We start from the raw sequence: 20,977 nt of genomic DNA, 5'->3' as shown, positions 1-20,977 counted from the left end.
AAGTATCTGTCGGTCAACATTGGGGGGATCAGGGAGCTAACAGCGTCCCTTGTGCTGCTCCCCTCCCGCTGTCTCAGCAGCCACCCGGCCTAACAAAGAGAGGATTCATATTTGGCATTGAGGGTCAAGTTTGTTGTGTCTATTGACTGACTCTCAGCTTTTGTACGGGACAGTTTTCCAGCCCAGATAAATATGCCGACTTGATGTAAAGCTTGGAAAAAATTATAATATCTAGCGTATGTGGCCGCCTCTTTTTATTCCAGAAGTTGGATGTAAACACAGTTAATACTGTGGCTGGGTTGCAAGAGTGCTGAGTAACGTTCGATTGCTTTCATTTGTCGAAGCTTTTTTTTCCCTCCCCGTTTACAGTTCTAGTTTAAGTTTTTTTTTTTTTTTTTTTTTTTACAACCTTTTTTAAGCATCAGTCCCTCCAGAAAATGAGCGGGGAGACCTTTTTTTTTGGGCTCTTTCTAGCATGAGAAGCACAGGAGACAGGGTGATGAGTCAAGCACCCCTTTGGACACTAAGGCAGCAGACAGGAAATATCTGGAAATGCAGGCAGCAATCTGTTGGGTTTTGACTTCAGAAATAACTTGCCTTGGAAAGCAGTCTGTTTATTCTGGATTCCCTTATGAAACAGACCACTCCAGTTTACTTTTCTTTTTCTGTTTGCTTTAAAGGAAATCTCTCATTATCAGGACAGATTTGCATTACGTGGTACAGCATCTATCCGTACAGTAATCCAGCAGCTCATTTCCTCTTTTGTATGTAAAGATAATATTTCAAACCATTCTCATAATTATATTTGAACTAACATTCCAGTGCTCCATTGGGCAGCAACGATAATAAGCAATTTAATCATAATCACTTAATAAAGAGCCAATTATTCATCCTGCTTTGCATTTTATTGGTACTAGTCAAGTCAATTTTAGCCCAATATCACAAATTACAAATTTGCCTCAGGGGGCTTTACAGAGACATTAGTCCTTCAATAGGGGATGCCGGCCACCAGCCATGAGGGTGACATAGTTCATGGGCCAGTCCTATGCTGGAGCTCTAGTGTTATTATACTGTTATGATACATTAATTAGCATTACACGGCCTCATAATTGAGATTTCATGGTCATCATGGAGGATCAGAGGGCAGAGCAGTGAATACAGATTCCTGTTTGCATGTAAATGGACGGACTGTGTTTTATCTGAGCCAGTGTGAGTATTTAGCTTCTAATAGGGATCGCTGTAAGCTGCTACCATTTCTCTGGAATGGTAGCGCTGATGAGAGATGGAAATCAGCTCAGTGACCCATGCCAGCAAAGGAAGTCAGTCACTATCTTCAGTCACATCGCACAAGTTGGATCAACTGTCCAGGTCTCAAGTTACGATAGATGTCATCACACACTGCAGGCATTTGAGGGTAGAGCGCAGCATGGTCCAGCACGTCTTTGGCCTGGCTGTGTTACCTCGTCCCTCTGCTCACTCCCCTCCACCGACCTGATAAGCAGATGTCAGCAGTAAGCCAGCCACCATCAGCTATTCATATCTAATACACTAAACACGCACAACTGGTGAAAGAATAGTCTGCAAAGATGCATCAGGAGTATGCATCTCAGTAGGAAATGATGTCACATTAGATGGCTGGAGTGTCCCCTTTTTGTGTAACATTGGCTTGAATTCAGCTGCATCAACAGGCATGAGGAGAAAGGTCAGGTAATTCCCATTGAATCTGAACATGCCACCTCCTCCACAGCTGTGTTTATCAGTAGCCTTGTGTAATCTACCCGCCAGGCGAGGCATGCTACGATGGCCTAACAACAATGCCAAAAGAAATTGGATGATATTGTTACCCAATAGGCAAAAAAGGCAAAGTGGAAATAAAGCGTCTGCATTTGCTGCAAACATCTGTTTGAGTGCTCAGTGGTGATTATCACATGAGGGCCTGGATGGTATTGAGTAATTTAATTTTCATCACCATACGGTGAATAAATTGTCCCCTGACAGGGTGCAGATCGAAGATTTGCTGTCAAATAGTATGTCAGCTGTCTGTAGGATGATAATATTGTAGTCAGATATATTGAGGACAGCTGTAACCGACCGGATGATGTGACTTCAAATAACTTTTAGAGTTTTAGAGTGATCGTGTCCACGTGGCTTTCTTGTTTGGGTACATTTTGTGCTTTGTATTGGTGGAACGTCATGGTTAACATGGTTCTGGTTCTCTGACAACTTCATCCAGAATTTCTGACAAGATGTTGTTATTATTAGGAAAATATTTTTCTTTTCCCGCCTTTTTCTCCCAATTGTACTTTGCCAATTATCCCATTCTCTTCCGAGCCATCCTGGTCGCTGCTCCACCCCTCTGCCGAGCCGGGGAGGGCTGCAGACTACCACATGCCTCCTCTGATACATGTGGAGTCGCCCTCCACTTCTTTTCACCTGACAGTGAGTGGTTTCACCAGGGGGACGTAGCCCGTGGGAGGATCACGCTATTCCCCCCCTGAACAGGCACCCTGACCGACCAGAGGAGACGCTAGTGCAGCGACCAGGACACATACCCACATCTAGCTCACCACGGCCAATTGTGTCTGTAGGGACATCCAACCAAGCCGGAGGTAACACGGGGATTTGAACCACTGATCCCAGTGTTGGTAGGCAACGGAATAGACCGCCACGCCACCTGGATGCCCCAGAACATATTTTTCTGAAGTGATTAAAACAAGGGAGATACTGGTTATCTCTTCGGTGCAGGGATATTTAATGGAAAAATATATTTGTAATGGTTGTAAATGAACTTTTTGAAGGTTTTTTTTTCTTATTCCGACTTCCACACAACAGAAATTGCTGCTATTTTATTCTGATATATTATTCTAACATGGCCTAACCTGAAGCATGCTCAAAACACACACACACAGAGTTATATTCACAAATGGCACAAGAGAGTAACTTGGCAGCGGATGTACCAGCCGCTCGTCGGGACTTGTTTGGCAATAATCCCCTGACAAAGAAGCACCCTGTTCATATCTTTAACCCCAAACCTGTTGAGCAGAAACTCGTCTCCGTCTCAACCTCTGGTACATAAGAGGGCTTGTTAAGGTCAGCTTCTGCGGGCCGGAACTGTGACTCAGTCTAATGCCACTTATCTTGGCAGTCTGCAGGGACTGGGCTCTGGGAGTGGTGCCTTTACACCAGTAACCACATCCAAAATCATTTGAACGGTCTCAATTATTCCACCTCTCACATGCAAAATCCTTTAGCAGATTTTTCCCAAAGTAATGATAGTGAGTGATGGTAAAACATTTGAAGTTGAACAGTTGTCAGAGAATTATGCATAACACATTTCTATCTGAAAAAAAGGATATATGAAAGACTTAATCTCACAGTCCAGAAGGGGTGTTTGTGTAGCCCTGGCTGCTCTTTTTCCTGCTCTTGTTGACTTTTTAAGACATTTCCCTGACCTCTTTGTAAAAGTGGAGTAATGGATGTTGCTTGTGTTTTTCACTGTGGTTAAGCACCATAATTTTGCCGTTATTATCTCTGACTGACATGCAAGCCCGCTGAACAAAAAGAACAAAAAACAAATGTTAGTGACCCATATACTTCTCTTGGTCTACTTCTTAAAAGTGCTCTTGGCTAAATCTAGTCCAAGCTATAAATCTTGTTTATCTGTTGTAATCATCAACATATGTCATTGGACGACTACATTGTCACACACCAATTTATGATGGGTCTTTGTGTCTTCACCATGCTCCTATTTTCAAAACATACAGAGAGGAAATGCATGAAACGGTGAAGTACCGCTGTCGCAACAAAGATGGCTTGTTATGCTATTTCACGCTCTATCGCTTATTTCGTCCGGTTGATTATAAAACCGAATGACGTAAGGTTACCTCAATCAAGCCGAGGGGAACCTTCCTCTGGCTGCAGTGGAAGAGACTTAGTTTACACCTGCAACCAGTGTTGTAGTCGAGTCACTAAACCTCGAGTCCGAGTCGAGTCTCGAGTCCCCAGTGTTCGAGTCCGAGTCCAAGTCCGAGTCACCAAAGAAAAGTCGAGTCGAGTCCGAGTCGAGTCCCCATTACCTGAGTCCGAGTCGAGTCCCTATTACCCTAGTCCGAGTCCGAGTCATCAAGGTTGAGTCTGAGTCGAGTTCCAAGATGGCTCCAGTGATCCACTCGGGCACAGTCAAAGATCTGACATACAAATAAAAAAGGTCTACATTAAACAAAAATGACACATCTGTCACCATTACAAAGGGAGTTTATTTACTTTGTGACACGATAGCCAAACAAATGCACACCCACACACTCGCACACATGCACGCGCAAGCATGCGCGCACACACACATTTTTAGAACAGTCTGAATTTCTTTGACATTTTGAACATTGGATGTGCTTCAAAACACATTGATAGCTGTAAATAGCATGATATTAGCAAATGGTGGAAACAGTATACAGAAGTAAGTTCCACAGCATACAATACATTCATAAAAACAAGTCAAAAGACATTGTCTCTCAGGAATAGTTAGGAACAAAAGGCTGGTGGCACTAGTTTTAAGCATACACGTTGCATTTCAAAAACATAAGATCTGACAGCATGGAACTACTCAACCTTGCACGGTGAGGCCTCATCAAAATGCCTCCATGACTAAATACCCTTTCAATGGGCGCACTGGAGGCAGGGATAGAGAATACCTGTGTGGCAATCTGATAGAGGGTAGGGAATTTGGATTTGTTTTGCTGCCAAAACCTGAGGCACGGGACTGAGTCAGAGTCCTGCTCAGCAATCAAGTTGAGGTATGCAGTCAACTGAGCCTGGCCAGACGGTTTCTTCTCGGTGGAGGAGGGAGTCCTATAGTGGGAGAACATTCTCAACTGCTTCTCAGGAGGAGACTCTGAAAGTTCACCTTCCCCTGGTCCTGTTGCTTCCGCTGCATCTGCTGTTGATACCGCTTGCTTGTCACCCTCTGCCTTTATATACTCTGAAATGAGAGGGGGGCATGGAGGACTCATTACAAATATGTTATTGACTAGGCCTTCATGACAAATGACACGTCTATGTGCTTTATTGTAACACCTTCAATGATATAAACATCACAACAATCAAATAGTTAATCACTTAACTAACATTAATCAAAACATTTCTCACCTTTGATCTCAGTCTTCAGCACATCTTTGATGTCACTGTCCAGCTGCACATCATGTTCTAGCCACTGGAAGCCAAATGCTGGGTCCAACACAGATGCTATGAAGTAGGCATTGGTGAAAGGAAATTTGGTAGGGCCTCTTCCTTCAGCTGGCTCACATCCTGGTATCTTGACTGCACTGAAAACCTCTGCAAACCTTGTTTTCAAGGAGCTCTCCAGAGCTCTCACCAGAGGCCCACAGTATCTGGCTTTTCCTCTTATTTCCTGCAGGTGACAGCGCAGAGTGAGGACACAGGGCACAATCACACTGACGGTGACAGTAGTCTCACCCTGAGTTAGGTTGGTTGCCTCTAAGAACGGATCAAGAACTTCGATCAGTTCTTTAAGCTGAGCATACTCTCGCGGGGATAAGATAAGGCTTTTGTGCCCCTCTGATTCCAACACACTGGACAGCTTTTGCATGTCTAAATGCAAATAAGCCTTCACCTGCTTCAGAGTGGAATTCCATCGTGTGGCATTCGCTGTTGGAATTGTTGCATCACCAAAACACGCTTCAAAGCAGTCTTTAAACGAGGTGCCACTGTGGAGGAGGTTGGCTGCACGGGATAGCTTTGCTAGGGTGCTTGACAGCCAACTGGTGTCTTTCAGACCATCTTTTATGACCAACTGCAGTGAATGTGTGAAGCATGATAGTCTCTGCATCTTACAGTTCTCAGCCAAAGTGTCATTGACTGTCTGTTGATCTTCTGGCATCAGGTCTTGCCATATTTCATCATCCTCCTCAAATGTGCTGGGATCATGAGCTGCAGCATCACAAGGATCCTCTAGGGGAAAGCTGGCCTGGAAAGCTTTTCTCATGTTGGATGCATTGTCAGTTATGACAAAGTTGATCTTGTCCTTAATCAGGTATTCTTCAGCACAGCATTCAAACATCATTGCAATCTTCTCTCCTGAGTGTTTCCCATGCACTCTTTTGCAGGAAAGAAGATATGACTGAAGGCTGAGTTCCTGTTTTTTTTATCCATTGCCACTGTGTGTGCTGTCACTCCAAGGAATGACCGCATCTTTCGATCACTCCAAATGTCTGTGGTAACAGCAACACTCGATGCTTCTGCCAGCTGGTTCTTTATCTGTTCTTTCTTGACTTCCACCATTCCTGGAATGGTCACAGAGGAAATTGTGGATCTTGCTATGGGCCGGTACTGAGGGTCCAGGACATGCAGGAAGTGCTTGAAGTCCTCGTTGTCAACGATGGAGAGTGGCAAGCAGCACTTAATGATTAGATCTTTTACAAGGGCATCACTTATAGCCTTCTGACGTGGATGTTTGAGGTCGTACATCCTTTGCTGTCCATCATTTAAAAATGATGTGATAGTCTTCTGACCTGAAGCAGCTGGCATCACATCTGAAGCAGTGGAGGCACGGTATTCTTGAAACCTAGGGGAAGATAGGATACACACTTTAGCTTGCTGATGCCAAACTGTTTCAAGTAATCTTTCTCACAGCAAAAAATGTGTAACGTTATAGCTATAACAATATGCAATAACAATAAAAATGTTACACATTATACACATAGTTGTTTGAACCATATCCAGTTAAGTTACATATTTAGTTATCTATATAACTAACATTACCATATTAGTAGATTAACTAATGTAAGCTAGCTGGATAAATGAAAAGTATGAGAAAAGATACATAATTTATGAGACAAACAGGACAGGGATTAATTAGCAAAACCCAGTCATTTAATTATTGATTTAAGTATGTTACATGCTACCTAGCTGAGCTTTAACTCTCTATCCTCCGTGAGTCTGTATGTTTATTCTGTATGGGTCAGGGAGGGTGTGACTTTGTTAGAAGACAGAGCCAGTTCATAGTACTGTTCAAAAGCTACGTCGCGCGTGTCTATTTTTAGAATTTGGCACACCCAATGCTGCATATATGCAAAGAAAAATATCCCCATATTTACAGTAGCCTATGCCGTGTCACCAATCGTGATACGGTTCGGTAGTTTTCGGTACATGGGGGGGGGGGGTGCCACATCCGTCAAATCTCGTACCGTCTCCAGCTCTCAAGAAAACCAATGGCGGCATCCACATTAGCTTTCTTCAATTAGTCCATTTGGCGAGTAATAGCCTACAATTATTTTTATTTGCATTGTAAAGTTGTGCACATTTTATCAACATTATGTGTGGATGCATATAGGCTAGACTTCTTCCTTCTCCGCACGTGGAGAATATTCATGGCGGAGACCTGCCATGTGCAGATTTGTTATTGCTAGTTAAGATTAATGCTAACACGGTAGTTCAGAGTGGTGTGTTTTTTTCTGTTAAGTGTATGCTACTTGGTAATTAGCTAAATGATAAATAGGAAAAATCAGTTTTAATCTCCCTATAACACGAAGACGCTGCGTGTTACTTACCAACTCATCATTAGTGAGATGGATGGCACGCTCGTACCGAAAGCGAACCGTACTGTGACTTTTCTGTGCAATGTTGCATTAGCACTCTAACAGTAACGTTACTTAACTTACCTATACAATCTCACTTGGTTCTAGTGATATGATATACCCGCCACACGACCTAACCGAACATCTTGGACCAGTGGTTGAGTTACTTCAGAGGCTATTGTTACCGTAGCTAGATAGCTAGCTAGCTAACGGTAACTGATCACCAACCATATCATCAACTGACTGCATATCACTTACTTTTCTGGGTGCATCCTTGACAGATGTCTGTTGAAGTTTGGGGTTGTCCCGGTCTTCTCCTCAATGGTTCGTTTACATATCGAACATCTAGCAGTGATCTTGCTGGAATTTGTTGTAAAATCTGTGTAAGCAAAGCGCACAATTCGGGGCGTCTCTTTCGGCATCTTCGCGCTACTGAACATGACGGTATGCACGCCACGTGAATCCGCATGTAGGTGGAACACACGTGCCTGCCCTTACACGAAATTGAATAATGTTACAGTACTAATATAGCTATCAATATATTTTAATAGGGCCTATTATTAAAAAAAATCTAACAAAAACAGCCTTTATCAATTAAAAAGTCAGAGTCCGGGTCTCCAACTTCCGAGTCCGAATGCAGTAAATTCGCGAGTCCGAGTCCAAGTCCGAGTCATCAGTGCTCAAGTCCAAGTCGAGTCACGAGTCATGAAAATCAGGACTCGAGTCGGACTCGAGTCCGAGTCCTGGACTCGAGTACTACAACACTGCCTGCAACACATTATAACGTCCTCCTGGAAAATGAAGCCAAGCTCCAGGTTCCTCGTGTAAGACTCAAATTAAAGATCCAGTGAGATGACCAGTGCATATGTTGAAGTTTGAGAGGTCACCAGCATTACCACAGTTCAGGTGCAATTGGGAATACTGCTCTTGGAATTGGAAAGACTCGGCTGTTCATTTTCAGTGTATCCTTTCACTGCCAGCCAGCTTCAGTGGGCCTCGTGTTCAGCAGCTGTCCCCGTGTTTCTGGCACATTACAGCATCAATGCCTTTTCCATACTTCCTGTTGAGGTCTGAGTTACATTGAACAACATTTGCACAGATACAGACTGGACTTTCTTCAGTTTGGGTCTTCTGCAAATAAGGGATGTTCCTTTTTTTTGTTTTGTTTTACTCTTGGGAAATCAAGTGTTTCCTTGATGAGATGTGTCCGTCTCCCTTTTCATTCGCTGCTTTTTTATCTGAGATCTGGAGGTTGCTGCAGTGAATGTGCTCTTTGTGGTGGGATTTGGAACAGCTGGTGTGAAATTGGTTTGTCCAGCAATGGCATCGATATTACAGCTGCTATCTTCCCCCTTGCAATGTGTGGTGAGCAGTCACACAGACCGCTTTGACCGGCCCGTGTTTCCGGCAAGGCTGGTTACCCTCAGCATATTGTGATAAAGTTGAAATCCTGAGGCTTGCCCTGCTCTTGGGCTGCTTCCGATGTAGGTGACAATGTGTGGTTCAAAACAATGAATTATCTGAGGCTCACTGTCGGTGATGGATGGATTGGGCCAGTAATAGGTAGGTTCGTAGGTTCCCTGTGCTGTTGAGCTCTCCAGAGCTACTTTGCATTTTCACCACTGCAGAAAGAAGGCCCGATTGTGCGTCTTCAAGGACATGTTCTCAGGAACAGCAAGATAATTGTAGTGTGTGTGTGTGTGCGTCTGTGTGTGTGTGTGTGTGTGTGTGTGTGTGTGTGTGTGCGCGCGCATGTGTACGCTCACCTAATTGCAGTGAGACATGCAGTTGTTATGTTCCATTTTGTGGACCATCATATCTCAAGCTATTTACAGTGCCATGAATGCATGCATTATTTGTAAAGGGAGGCCCAGCGAGAAACTGAACCCTAACCGTTGCAAGGTTTGTGGCTTTCTACACATTTAGTTACGCGGTACAAATGATTTTTGTCTCCATGAATAATGCCTTACAGTAGTCATTTGCCTGAACAGAGTTATTTATGGTGCTTGTATAACATCATTATCACAGAGCTGTGAATAAAATTAGAGAGAAGCTGTCTGGCTGAAGTGTCCCAGTATGACTTGAACCGACCTACTCCCTCTACCTCCCTTTCCCCAGGTCACGGCGAGTGCCACTGCGGGGAGTGCAAGTGCCATGCCGGGTACATAGGCGACAACTGTAACTGCTCTACCGAGACGGCCTCCTGCTTCTCGGGCGATGGGCAGATTTGCAGCGGGCGAGGAAGCTGTGTGTGTGGACGCTGCCAGTGCACTGAGCCAGGGGCCTTTGGAGATACCTGTGAGAAATGCCCCACCTGCCCTGATGCCTGTGGCACCAAGAGGTGTGGGGAACATGTTAAATTCATCATTTTCTTGCACAGGACCATGGTCACTTTTCATCATAACCCAAAAACCTATTAGAAATTATCATAAAATGTTTTTTGGGGGGGGGGGGTTCCCTCCTTTTCACCCCAATTGTACCCATCCAATTACCCCACTCTTCTTCTTCCAAGCCGTCCCTGTCGCTGCTCCACCCCGTCTGCCGATCAGGGGAGGGCTGCAGACTACCACATGCCTCCTTCGATACATGTGGAATCACCAGCCACTTCTTTTTCACCTGACAGTGAGGCGTTTCGCCAGGGGGATGTAGTGCATGGGAGGATCACGCTATTCCCCCCAGTTCCCCCTTCCCCCTGAACAGGTGCCCCGACTGACCAGAGGAGGTGCTACTGCAGCGACCAGGACACATACCCACATCCGGCTTCCCACCCGAGACATGGCCAATTGTGTCTGTAGGGACGCCCGACCAAGCCGTAGGTTACACAGGGATTTGAACTGGCGATCCCCGTGTTGATAAGCAACGGAATAGACTGCCACACTACCCAGATGCCCCAAAAATTATCATAAAATCTTTGTCTTGTATGAGAAGTATCAAGTAGCCTGCCAACCGGAGAGGCACGGCCTCCTAGATGACGGAGGGGTTAACAGGTTCACTGTTTTGCAGAGGAAAGGTGGGAAACTGGAACGGAGTATAACTGCCGTGAGGAGTCGGTATTACCTTGCTGATTGACAGAAGGCAAACTAGACAAAGCAAAAGCTAAACCGTCCCACAGAGTCTGGGTCAGAGATGAAGCCAAAACACCCACATAACTCACTCTCTCATGTGAGAGAGAGTCATAACAGAGAATGTAAGATGACTGCCATGCCATTTGTGACCCAAAGAAATTAAAGTTTGCCATGCCCATTCCAACTCATGTCACTCATCCAGACCCTCTTTTTAGGCTGCAGTGCCTGTCAGGAGTCCGGTCTCCGAAAATTAGCTTCTGTTGGGAGGACAGGAACACCTTTCTATCCTCCCAACATGCGGCCATAGGCACATATGGCTCTAGTTTTCTAAGGTGAATGTTCATCTTTAACAAGTGACCCCTCACCCTTGACCCAACTTTAACCTTGGAGATAGGTCATCACTTCCCGGTCTGTCTCTCTGTCTGTCTTGGGCACTGCACTCATTGAGCCTGGCAGAGGGAGACATGACGCTAGATGGGATGATTATGACCAGAGTTTTGGAGAAAATTTCCGTATGCTAATAAAAGTGCCAGTCAGAAATTCTACCTACTTACGCATTTCTCATGAGTGAAATGAGTGGAGATTTTCATGGCCATGTATAAGTAAAATGCTCAGGCCTTTTTTCCTCAACATTTGATTGGATGTTGTCTCTTTTTCCTGTTGACCTTTCGCAAACTTTCCCCACAGGGAGTGTATTGAGTGTCGGCTTTTCAACTCAGGACAGCTTGCTGACAACCAGACCTGCCAGCGCCTATGCAAGGATGAAATCATCACAGTAGAAAGCCTCAGTAAGTACATGAGTCCCTGCAGTATACGACAGCCGGACACAGACACCCGTGGCTGCTGGCTGGCAGAGAGAAATGTTCACATCTGGGGAATATGATGCAATTTCATTCCAAGCATTGCAAACCCCCCCCCCCCCACACACACTGTCAGTTTTTGGTTAGACATTGCATTATGGTTGCAATGGCCTGCCAAAATTCAGTGCAGTGTGCTGGGATTTCAGTTAATGTGACACCGTTAACACCTTCCATGTGTTTCAGTGCTCAGACACACACATGGATATACACTATGATCTAACAAAATGGGTGAGCCACAATTATTTTCAAACTGGTGGCAGTAAGTAAAAGTTGGTTTGAATGGCATGTAGTCTCTAGGCTGGTAAACCGTTGCATAGAGGGATTGGTCTCGTGATCCAAACCATCATCACGTCTTCTTTTCCATGTACAGGTAACTGAGAAACAGATGTTGGGGCTTGTCTTTTTAACAACTTAATACGTCTTTTACCACATCACAACATGCAGACCCACCTATCATAACGGGTTAGGCGAATGCACCCTGTGCAAAGTGGGCAGCCATGTCTTGATGTTTATGTTATTATGTGGCGTTGTCTGGAACACCATGGATACCTTCTCCCCTCCAAATCACATGCAGTAACAGGTAACGCTGGCTAAACCTCTCATTTGGTTCAAAGAACGCTCTTCGTTAAAGTATGAAGTCCTCCTAAGTCCTGCTCTTTCCTAACTGTTCTAGAAGTGTTACATTAACCCGATGCTGAAAAAGAAACACGTTCCTTGACCTGCACTGGTAAATATTTTCACTTTTCACATAATCCCTTAAAATTCGGGGACCTTAAGGGTTTCTAAACTAAGAACCCAACTGAATTTCATCACATTGACTGAACTGTTTGGTAATATAAAGTATAATATCAAAGTGAAACTATCCAGTCCATCCATTATCCAAGCCGCTTATCCGAATTCGGGTCGTGGGATGCTGGAGCCTGTCCCAGCAGTCATTGGGCGGCAGGCGGGGAGACACCTTGGACAGGCTTCCAGTCCCTCACATGGTCGACAAATTCACACCTAGGGACAATTTAGTAAGGCCGATTCACCTTCAAACCATTCATTCAAACTGAAACTAGTTTTCAAATAACACTCCCCCAAATATTTCAGACCTCTTTTATAACACTCCCCCAAATATTTCAGATCTCTTTTTTGGGGGGGGGGGGTTCTCCCACTTTTCTCCTTTTTTTTGTATCTGTCCAATTACCCCACTCTCTTCCGAGCCATCCCGGTTGCTGCTCCACCCCACTCTGCCAATCCGGGGAGGGCTGCAGACTACCACATGCCTCCTCCGATACATGTGGAGTCTCCAGGCACTTCTTTTCACCTGACAGTGAGGAATTTCACCAGGGGAATGTAGCACGTGGGAGGATCACACTAATGCCCCCAGTTCCCCCTCCCCTCCGAACAGGTGCCCCGACCGACCAGAGGAGGCACTAGTGCAGTGACCAGGACACATACCCACATCCGGCTTCCCACCCATAGACATGGCCAATTGTGTCTGTAGGGACACCTGACCAAGCCAGAAGTAACACGGGGATTCAAACTGGTGATCCCCGTGTTGGTAGGCAACGGAATACACCGCCACACCACCCGGTCATCCTTCTGACCTAATTTTGTGAGAAAGTTTAGGTAATAGGTTCTCATGATCATTTATTTATAGAAAACTTTACTACTATATGACAGCATTCAAATTTCTTCCCAATAGAGTACCACTGAAAGACGATAAATGATAATATTGTATTATTGCCCAGCCCAGGTGTATCCCGGGCTGTTTACTTTGAGTCCCTGCTTCTTTACGGCCCTCTATGCCAGGCAGGGGAGACAGTTTACTAATGTCTGGGAATGTATTATTAAATGCATGTTGATTTGTGGGCTGGAAGGGCATTGTGATGATGCTTGGTATTATAATGGTCATGATGCTTGTTAGGCTATTTTAAGACCATTTCAAGTTGCCCCAGCGTGGCTCAGGCCCAAATCTGAGCTGTTTTATAGCTTTCCCCACCAGCTCAGCCATCTGACCGCTCTTAATGGAGTCCACATGTACATTCCGGAAACTTTTTTCTTTTTGTGCGTGTGTGTGTGTGTTTGGTAGAGGAGGGGCCGGTGGGGGATTTGTAGTTGGAGCGGCTGGACTGGGGCTGCCTGACCGCACAGCGGTCTCAGAATATGTGGATGATGAACACTGATTGAAAACGAAGGCATCTGAAAACCTCAGTGTCCTACCAGGGACTAGGTGTGCTCACCCAGCAGTGATTTCATAACAAAGAAATTTAGGCCGTCTGTCTTCAGTGTTTCAAATGTGGTTTTCTGCTCTTTTTTTTGTTGTTGTTTTTATCCTCCGCAGCTGGCTTGCTTCCATTTTCTTCCCTCATCTTCCCCCTTTTTTCTTTCTCCTTCTCCGTCCTTTCCCCGAAAGCGGTCGTCAAACAGTCTGCGCCATTGGTTGAAACTCAGTGTATCTCTTTGTTTCCCCCCCCCCGTGTCGGTGCAGATACCGAGGACCCCAATGCCGTGCTTTGTCTGTACAAAACGGACAACGACTGTGTCATGAAGTTCACCTACTCGGAGCACGCCAACGGACTGTCTGTCCTCACCGCTCTCAAGGAGCCAGGTCAGTCCTGCCAACAACACCGTCACCAGCTGCCTGCTAGTACTCACAAGAATGGTTCAAGAAAAAACTATTTCTCCTTTGCTTATTATGTTTTTGTTTTTTTATCACGCTCTAATGTTTTGCGGCTGTGAGTCAGCGCAGCACTGCCAATGGTAAATCTGTAATTATTCCCATCTAAACCTCACTTAAGGACCGTAAAACATCGTGGCTGTTGTTGCTGATTTTTATTTTGTAGTAATTTACCGTCCTTTTAAAGTCTAATTTGGGTTTTTTTTTTTTGTTTTACACATCTAATCTCACCCTTGCTCTCTCAGAGTGTGGTGGAGGTCCAGATGCCCTGACGGTGCTGCTGGCGGTCGTGGGCAGCATCCTGCTGGTGGGCATCATCCTGATGGCTGCCTGGAAGCTGGTTATCACCGTTCACGACCGGCGAGAGTTTGCGCGCTTCCAGAGCGCACGCTGCCGTGCACGATACGAGATGGTGAGGATGGGAACCGAGACAGACACATCTTGCTCTTTCTATCAGTTCTATCTAACAATGATTTTGAGTTTTTGGTTCAGTTTATGGCGGCACGGATGCGCAGTGGTTAGCGTGGTCGCCTCACAGCAAGAAGTCCTGGGTTCGAACCCCGGGGTTTTCCAACCTTTGGGGTCATCCCAGGTCGTCCTCTGTGTGGAGTTTGCGTGTTCTTCCCGTGTCTGCGTGGGTTCCCTCCGGGTGCTCTGGTTTCCTCCCACAGTCCAAAGACATGTAGGTCAGGTGAATTGGCCATACTTAATTGTGCCTAGGTGTGAATGTGTCGGCCCTGTGATGTACTGGCGGCCTGTCCAGGGGTGTCTCCCCGCCTGCTGCCCAGTGACTGCTGGGATAGGCTCCAGCATCCCGCGACCCTGATCAGGATAAGCGGCTTAGGTAATGGATGGATGGATGGTTTAGTTTATATAGGAACACCCTAGCAACTAAGTGACAAACCACCTGCTCAATATGAAGTACATCAATTCAGATTTTACGAGTGCATTCTTTTGGTTGTGGATCTTTTTCTTTGTGTCTAATACACAGCAGCATATTTTAGGTTTAAGAGCATCGACTTTGCACTGTGGACTGCAGCCACCATTTATTTGCACATGTTTTCCACCCATGAGGCAATGTAACTACAGTCCGATATCAGGGCTGCAACACAGTCTGATGTAATGCATGTCGGTAAATATAATTATTGTAGATGGAACGTATGAAAAACATCCGTTGAAACACAAACATCGCATGCCAGTGTTACCCATGAGGCCGAGTCATCACTGGAGCTGTCAGTTAGAGTTCAGCCTTCAACCCCGCCTAAAGTGCACTTTAATGAGCTGCGTGCTGTCTGACCTATTTTCTGCCGGTTGTACCAGCTTGAGTTGTACTTTCTCCAGCTAGCCATGCTCAAGTCACTGAGTGATGAGTCCTCCACATTTCAGCTTATTCTAGTTCCTCTTTGTGGCATTTAGATGGCTCCACAATGGGCCAGTTATCTCTGGCTTGTCCAAACAGATGTTCAGTGTGTCTCCACATCACTCACTCTCACCTTCCACCTCTCCCTCCCCCAGGCCTCCAACCCTCTGTACAAGCAGCCCATCTCTACCCACGCAGTCGAGACGGATTTCAACATGTACGGCAAGTCTTACAATGGAGGGGTCCACTGATCCCTCACCACCTCGGGGCTGGTGGTGAGGGCCAGGGCACGGCAGGACCGGTCCATCTGACAGAGCATTGCAGGACAGGACAGAAGCGGAGAGAGTGGACTACGCACTACAAAAATCCCTCAGCACAGCTCCGAACTGATACCAGAATTAAAAACAACGACACTGTGCTGGAGGGATTTTGTCTCTTTCTTTTTTTTTTCTTTTTTCCTTTACCGAGGAGAAGCCAACTGACTTCTGTTTTAGTCTGAGTGGTTTGCTGATGCAGTGAAACTCAGCGGTGGCGCGACAAAGCGGGAACTCTTGTGGCTTGCTCAGAGATGGACGGAGTTAGCCTGTTGGATGTTACATAAGACAATAAAAAAACACAAAACACATTTTCATGAAAAGAATATCAATCTGCTGACTAAAAAGCAGTAGTGGAGAACAGACGAGGCATGGATTTATATTTGTATGTATATTTTTTTTCGACTAGAAAAATGCCTTTCTCACTGCCAGCCATGCATCCTACAATGCTTTCCTCTCAGCAAGCAGAATTCATACAGCATCCGAGGATTTAAGTTTCTCCAGATTTTAGCAAGCACATGTGTTTGAGGGCGATTATGATGACATTGTGGTACTACTAACATTTAATGAGCAATAGACTTCCTCTGTGCCTTTTTTGCACGGAGAAAAATTTGGGTTTGTCTCTCTAGATTTTCACTCTTTTCATAGTGTTTGTATGTTGCTGTACACTCCAGTTGCACTCCCCACTTTTAATATGTATTGCGAGATACCAGTTTTTTAACCCCTTAGTGCCATTATTAGCAGCCTCTGGCAATCAGAAATGAATTGACAGGTGGCGTAATCTATAGGCCCCAGTGTGGTAAATTATACATTGTACATTATGTCTAACTAAGATTATGCACACATTCAGGGCTTTGATTTAAGGGCCGACAGTTAATTCAGAAATTAATTATATACGACTGCCGTAACCTCACTGTGGAGAGCGTAAAGGGTGGCAATTGGGTGGTAAATCGAATAAACACCAAGCAATACAGGATCTGAAAATAGCGACGGGTGACCTACAGGAAAAGCCGAGGTGGGTTATCTGTTGGGCGGGGGAGAGATTTTTCTGTGGCCTTTTCTGAACAGTCTTAAGAAGTATTGGGGATTTCTGAGTTTGGGTGTGTTTGAATGAGTGACTGCCTGTGTGTGTGTGTGTGTGTGTGTGTGTGTGTGTGTGTGTGTGTGTGTGTGTGTGTGTGTGTGTGTGTGTGTGCAATTACTTGCATAAGAGAAATGTACATATACCAACTGCAATATGAAAACTCGGTTGCCTGGTGTTCTCTTGGCTGACGTGTGTCTTGGTTCAGTAGAAAGCCTTGGTCCAGATCTACACGACGGTCCGACGCTTTCTGCCTGTTGAAGGCTGACAATTTTCACATGGATTGAATTTCCCACAAATCTACTTAGATTTATGTAAAACTGCACACAAAAACAGATATGCAAACAAGCAATAAATGAATTTACTTTAAAGCAGATGAATCTGTCCTCTTTGGGCGCCCTGCGCTGGATGTGAACAGGCACCACCTTCAGATGGGAGGGAACGTGCACCATGACTTGCAGGTCGGTATCTATCTCCTAGAGATGACACATACACGGCTGTGTGTGTGTGTGTGTGTGTGTGTGTGTGTGTGTCTGTAAAGTGCACACTTCTAAAAGTATAGAAAAATATTTGTTTTATCCTTGGTTCAACTCACACCATATTTGATCCCCTTAAGATGTGTCTTCACACACACACACACCCACACACACACACACACAAAGGCTGCAAACTTAAAGAACGTTACTGGCTCAAACCCTCCGGTATAAAAGGTGGAAAATTCTCGATTTGTCCCGCTGTTTTGTTGTAATTTACACCTTCATGTTTTGTAGCCAATATGTTGTCCATGACAAACCCAAATGGAAACCTACAGGTTATCAGTATTAGATATATTTCCGACCAAACAGGCATTTGTAAAACAATTTATTTATTTGTTTCTTGGATTTGAGATACTTCATTGATCCCGTGGGGAAATTCAGCTCCACATTTAACTCATCCTAGCTGTGTAGCTAGGAGCAGTGGGCAGCCGCCATGCAGTGCCCGGGGACCAACTCCAGTTCGTCTTGCCACGCCTCGGTCAGGGGCACAGACAGGAGTACTAACCCTAACATGCATGTCTTTTTGATGGTGGGGAAACCGGAGCACCCGGAGAAAACCCAAAACAGACACGGGGAGAACATGCAAACTCCACACAGAGGATGACCTGGGATGACCCCCAGGGTTAGACAACTCCGGGGTTCGAACCCAGGGCCCATTATTCAAATCCATTGCTGTGAGGCAACAGCACTAACCACTGGGCCACCGTGCCACCCAAGAAATAGACAAAGTAGAAAAATGGAGCCCATTATCAATCAAGACCTTCCTGGATGTATTCTTTAGGAAATCCCTCAATGGTTTCATTTCATTAGACCACCACAAAACGTTAGTAGCATAAATATCTCTTCTCTTAAGTGTCCAACTTGAACCCCTGTGTGATATTGTTGCCCTACTGCAGCTGATGTTTTGGAGGATAAGGCCCACCACCTCTGTTGGGGAGATGACAAGATCTATATGTCTATGACAAGATCCACATCACAGCATTCTATGTATAAGCTGTTTGTTGCCGGTGAGGTCATAACCCCCCCCCCCCCCGTGTTTGGGAACAGCCACTCCCCCCGTCCCCCCACCCCATCCCCGCCTGTAAGAGCACTGCCAGCACAGATGTGAAGTCACTCTCAGTGCAGAGCACCGCTTCCAGCTGGGCTGGACAAGAAAGTAGGTTAGCATGTTAACCTCAGGACGGTCCGTCTCACTTTCCCTCCTCACTCCCTTCTGCCAGCCCCTCCGTCTGCCTCCTTACAGGACATGCTCAGCTAGCTGGTGTTATTCCAAAATGCCTTGTATGCAGACTGGAGAAAATACTGTGGCGATTATTTCAACAACAAATGGACTATATATATCGACTCGATTTTTGCCATCTTGCTGGTGCAAGTCTTAACAACTGCTGAAAACTTAAATATTGTTCCGGTTAAAGCACCGATCCTGGCCGCTGTTTCACAGAAATTAACCGTTGTTCAAACGCCACCTATCTGGCTTTAGAGGGGTGCTCCGTGATGAGGAAAGACATGACTTGAAGTTGGAATTCATGTTTGTCAAGCTTGCATCGAGGCCTTGGTAAGAGTTGCTGTGTGCGTGTGTTTGTGTGCATGTGTTGATGGCTGTTTTTAAAGCAAGCTGTAAGTGACAGGCCGGTGAGGTCAAGCTTCCTGTCTGCTGCCGCTGCTCACGCCCCGATGACAAATACTTTCCCAGTTGGCAGACTTCTCCCTGAATGAGAACATTCACAGACATCTCCCTGACTGCAGAACACTTCACTTTTTCAGTTCTTACTTTGGGTTTGCTTTCAGTGTTAAAGCTCCTCCTTTAACCCTTTTTTTTGCAGTAACACCAGCTTTCTTTGACCCCGAATACACACATAGAGAGTGCCATTTCTCTTTTTCCCTTTTCCACAACTGTTTCAGCAGGATGTCTGCTGATGGCATAAAAATAAACATAGTGGGGGAGTGCAAGCTTAAGCCACGTGGGCTTTCTGCCATCCCATTTGTTGTTTTCAAAAGAAATTTAATTGCTGGCAGTCATGACGCACTGGAAATAGTGCTATCTGTGTTTTACCAGCAAGACATGGCCGACTTATCCTTCGGTGGGAAATTCAACTTCACAGCACTTTCCTGTCCCACTCATGATCACCCTCCAGACTTGTGTTTTTAGGTGTACTCCCAATGAGGCATATGGATAACTGTAAAACGAAAACCGTGCAATTTATTTTTCAAACCAGAGGTGTTAAGTAGAGCCCAAGTCGGGTGCCACAACCCGCAACCAATCCCAACCATCTCTGTAATGCGCTTAATTAGCGCCTTTGCATGTTTCTTGTCCAAAAGTCAAAATGTATGTTCCAAAACAGTGTCAGACCTCACAACATGCCTGCGTCAGAAACTGAGATAATTTAGGCCAGCCTTTCGGTTGGTGGCTCTAACTCTTGCTGCAGAAGCACATTTGCGTTGCAGAGCAGTGGAGCTCGCAGGGACAGAGAAAAGTGGCACATGCTGCTCTGTGGAGGATTAACCTTAACCCTTCTTTGTGATGTAAATGTTTTGTGAAAATGAGAGTCTAGTTCCCAAGTCTGGCTACAGAGGCATTATGGGGAATGGGAGATTTTGGTGCAAGCCTGTGTAAGTCATCAGCTCCTCTCTCTGTAAGTATCCACACACTTCCATGCCGTTCACACTGCGGTTCACTGCCCTCAATGATGGCTGCCGCTATGCCAGCTGTCTCATTTAGGGCCAATTTCTCAACAGGGCACACTAAAAATATGCCTCACAAAATACTCACACTGGAACCCAACAAACGGCTCATCTACAATAGTGTTAAGTAAGAGATTGTATACAGGAAACGTATAAAATAATGGATATCACAGTAGTGTTTTCTCTCAAAACTCAGAGAGAGAGTCCAGATTTGCTGAAGTGTTGCTCACCCAGCAGGGCTGTCTGGGGGAAAAAGCTTTTCAAGACCCGTTTGTATGTACATTTTTAAAAGAGTTTCTCGCCCTGTTTTAATAACACGGCTGACACACACTTGTCCATGGATCAGCATAAATGTTATAACGCTGCCATGTTGCGGAGACTCGTTTAAAACTAGTGCTTGTCTTGTGCTGCCATCTCCTGGATTCACAGGGACAAATACATCAGTCAAATGCAAGTGGGAAATGGGCCGAACCTGAGACCTGGGCTTTATTCAGGGGGAAGTTATACAATAACAGTGACTCCAACCCCCTGTACTATCGGGACGATGAAGAAAGAGAGGTAAGTTTTCTCTCTACCTGCATCCACACGTCAAGGGCCTTGTTCAAGGCTGAAAGCACCCACAAACATTTGGGACCTTTGAAATGACACACACACACACACACACACACACACACACACACACACACACACAACACTGTTCCTTCTCTTTTTCTCTCTCTATCTCTGTCTCACACACACACACACACACACACACACACACACACACACACACACACACACACACACACACAACACTTCCTTCTCTCTCTCTCTCTCTCTCTCTCT

General features: G+C 45.4%; 1 protein-coding gene across 1 annotated transcript in view; it reads left to right on the top strand.

The window, feature by feature from the left end:
- Positions 1-16,468, top strand: part of itgb5 (integrin, beta 5) — a 66,780-nt gene extending 50,312 nt beyond the window's left edge. The window contains exons 12-16 of the mRNA XM_056289019.1: positions 9,708-9,930; positions 11,342-11,442; positions 13,991-14,110; positions 14,425-14,591; positions 15,695-16,468. Of these exons, the coding sequence (XP_056144994.1) occupies positions 9,708-9,930; positions 11,342-11,442; positions 13,991-14,110; positions 14,425-14,591; positions 15,695-15,790 (707 nt within the window). The 3' untranslated portion in view covers positions 15,791-16,468. The remainder of the gene's footprint in view (positions 1-9,707; positions 9,931-11,341; positions 11,443-13,990; positions 14,111-14,424; positions 14,592-15,694) is intronic.
- The last annotated feature ends 4,509 nt before the right edge of the window (positions 16,469-20,977 follow it).

This window comes from Lampris incognitus, chromosome 11 (assembly GCF_029633865.1).
Source record: "Lampris incognitus isolate fLamInc1 chromosome 11, fLamInc1.hap2, whole genome shotgun sequence".
Lineage (NCBI taxonomy): Eukaryota > Metazoa > Chordata > Actinopteri > Lampriformes > Lampridae > Lampris > Lampris incognitus.
This window is presented reverse-complemented; position numbering and strand designations above follow the sequence as displayed.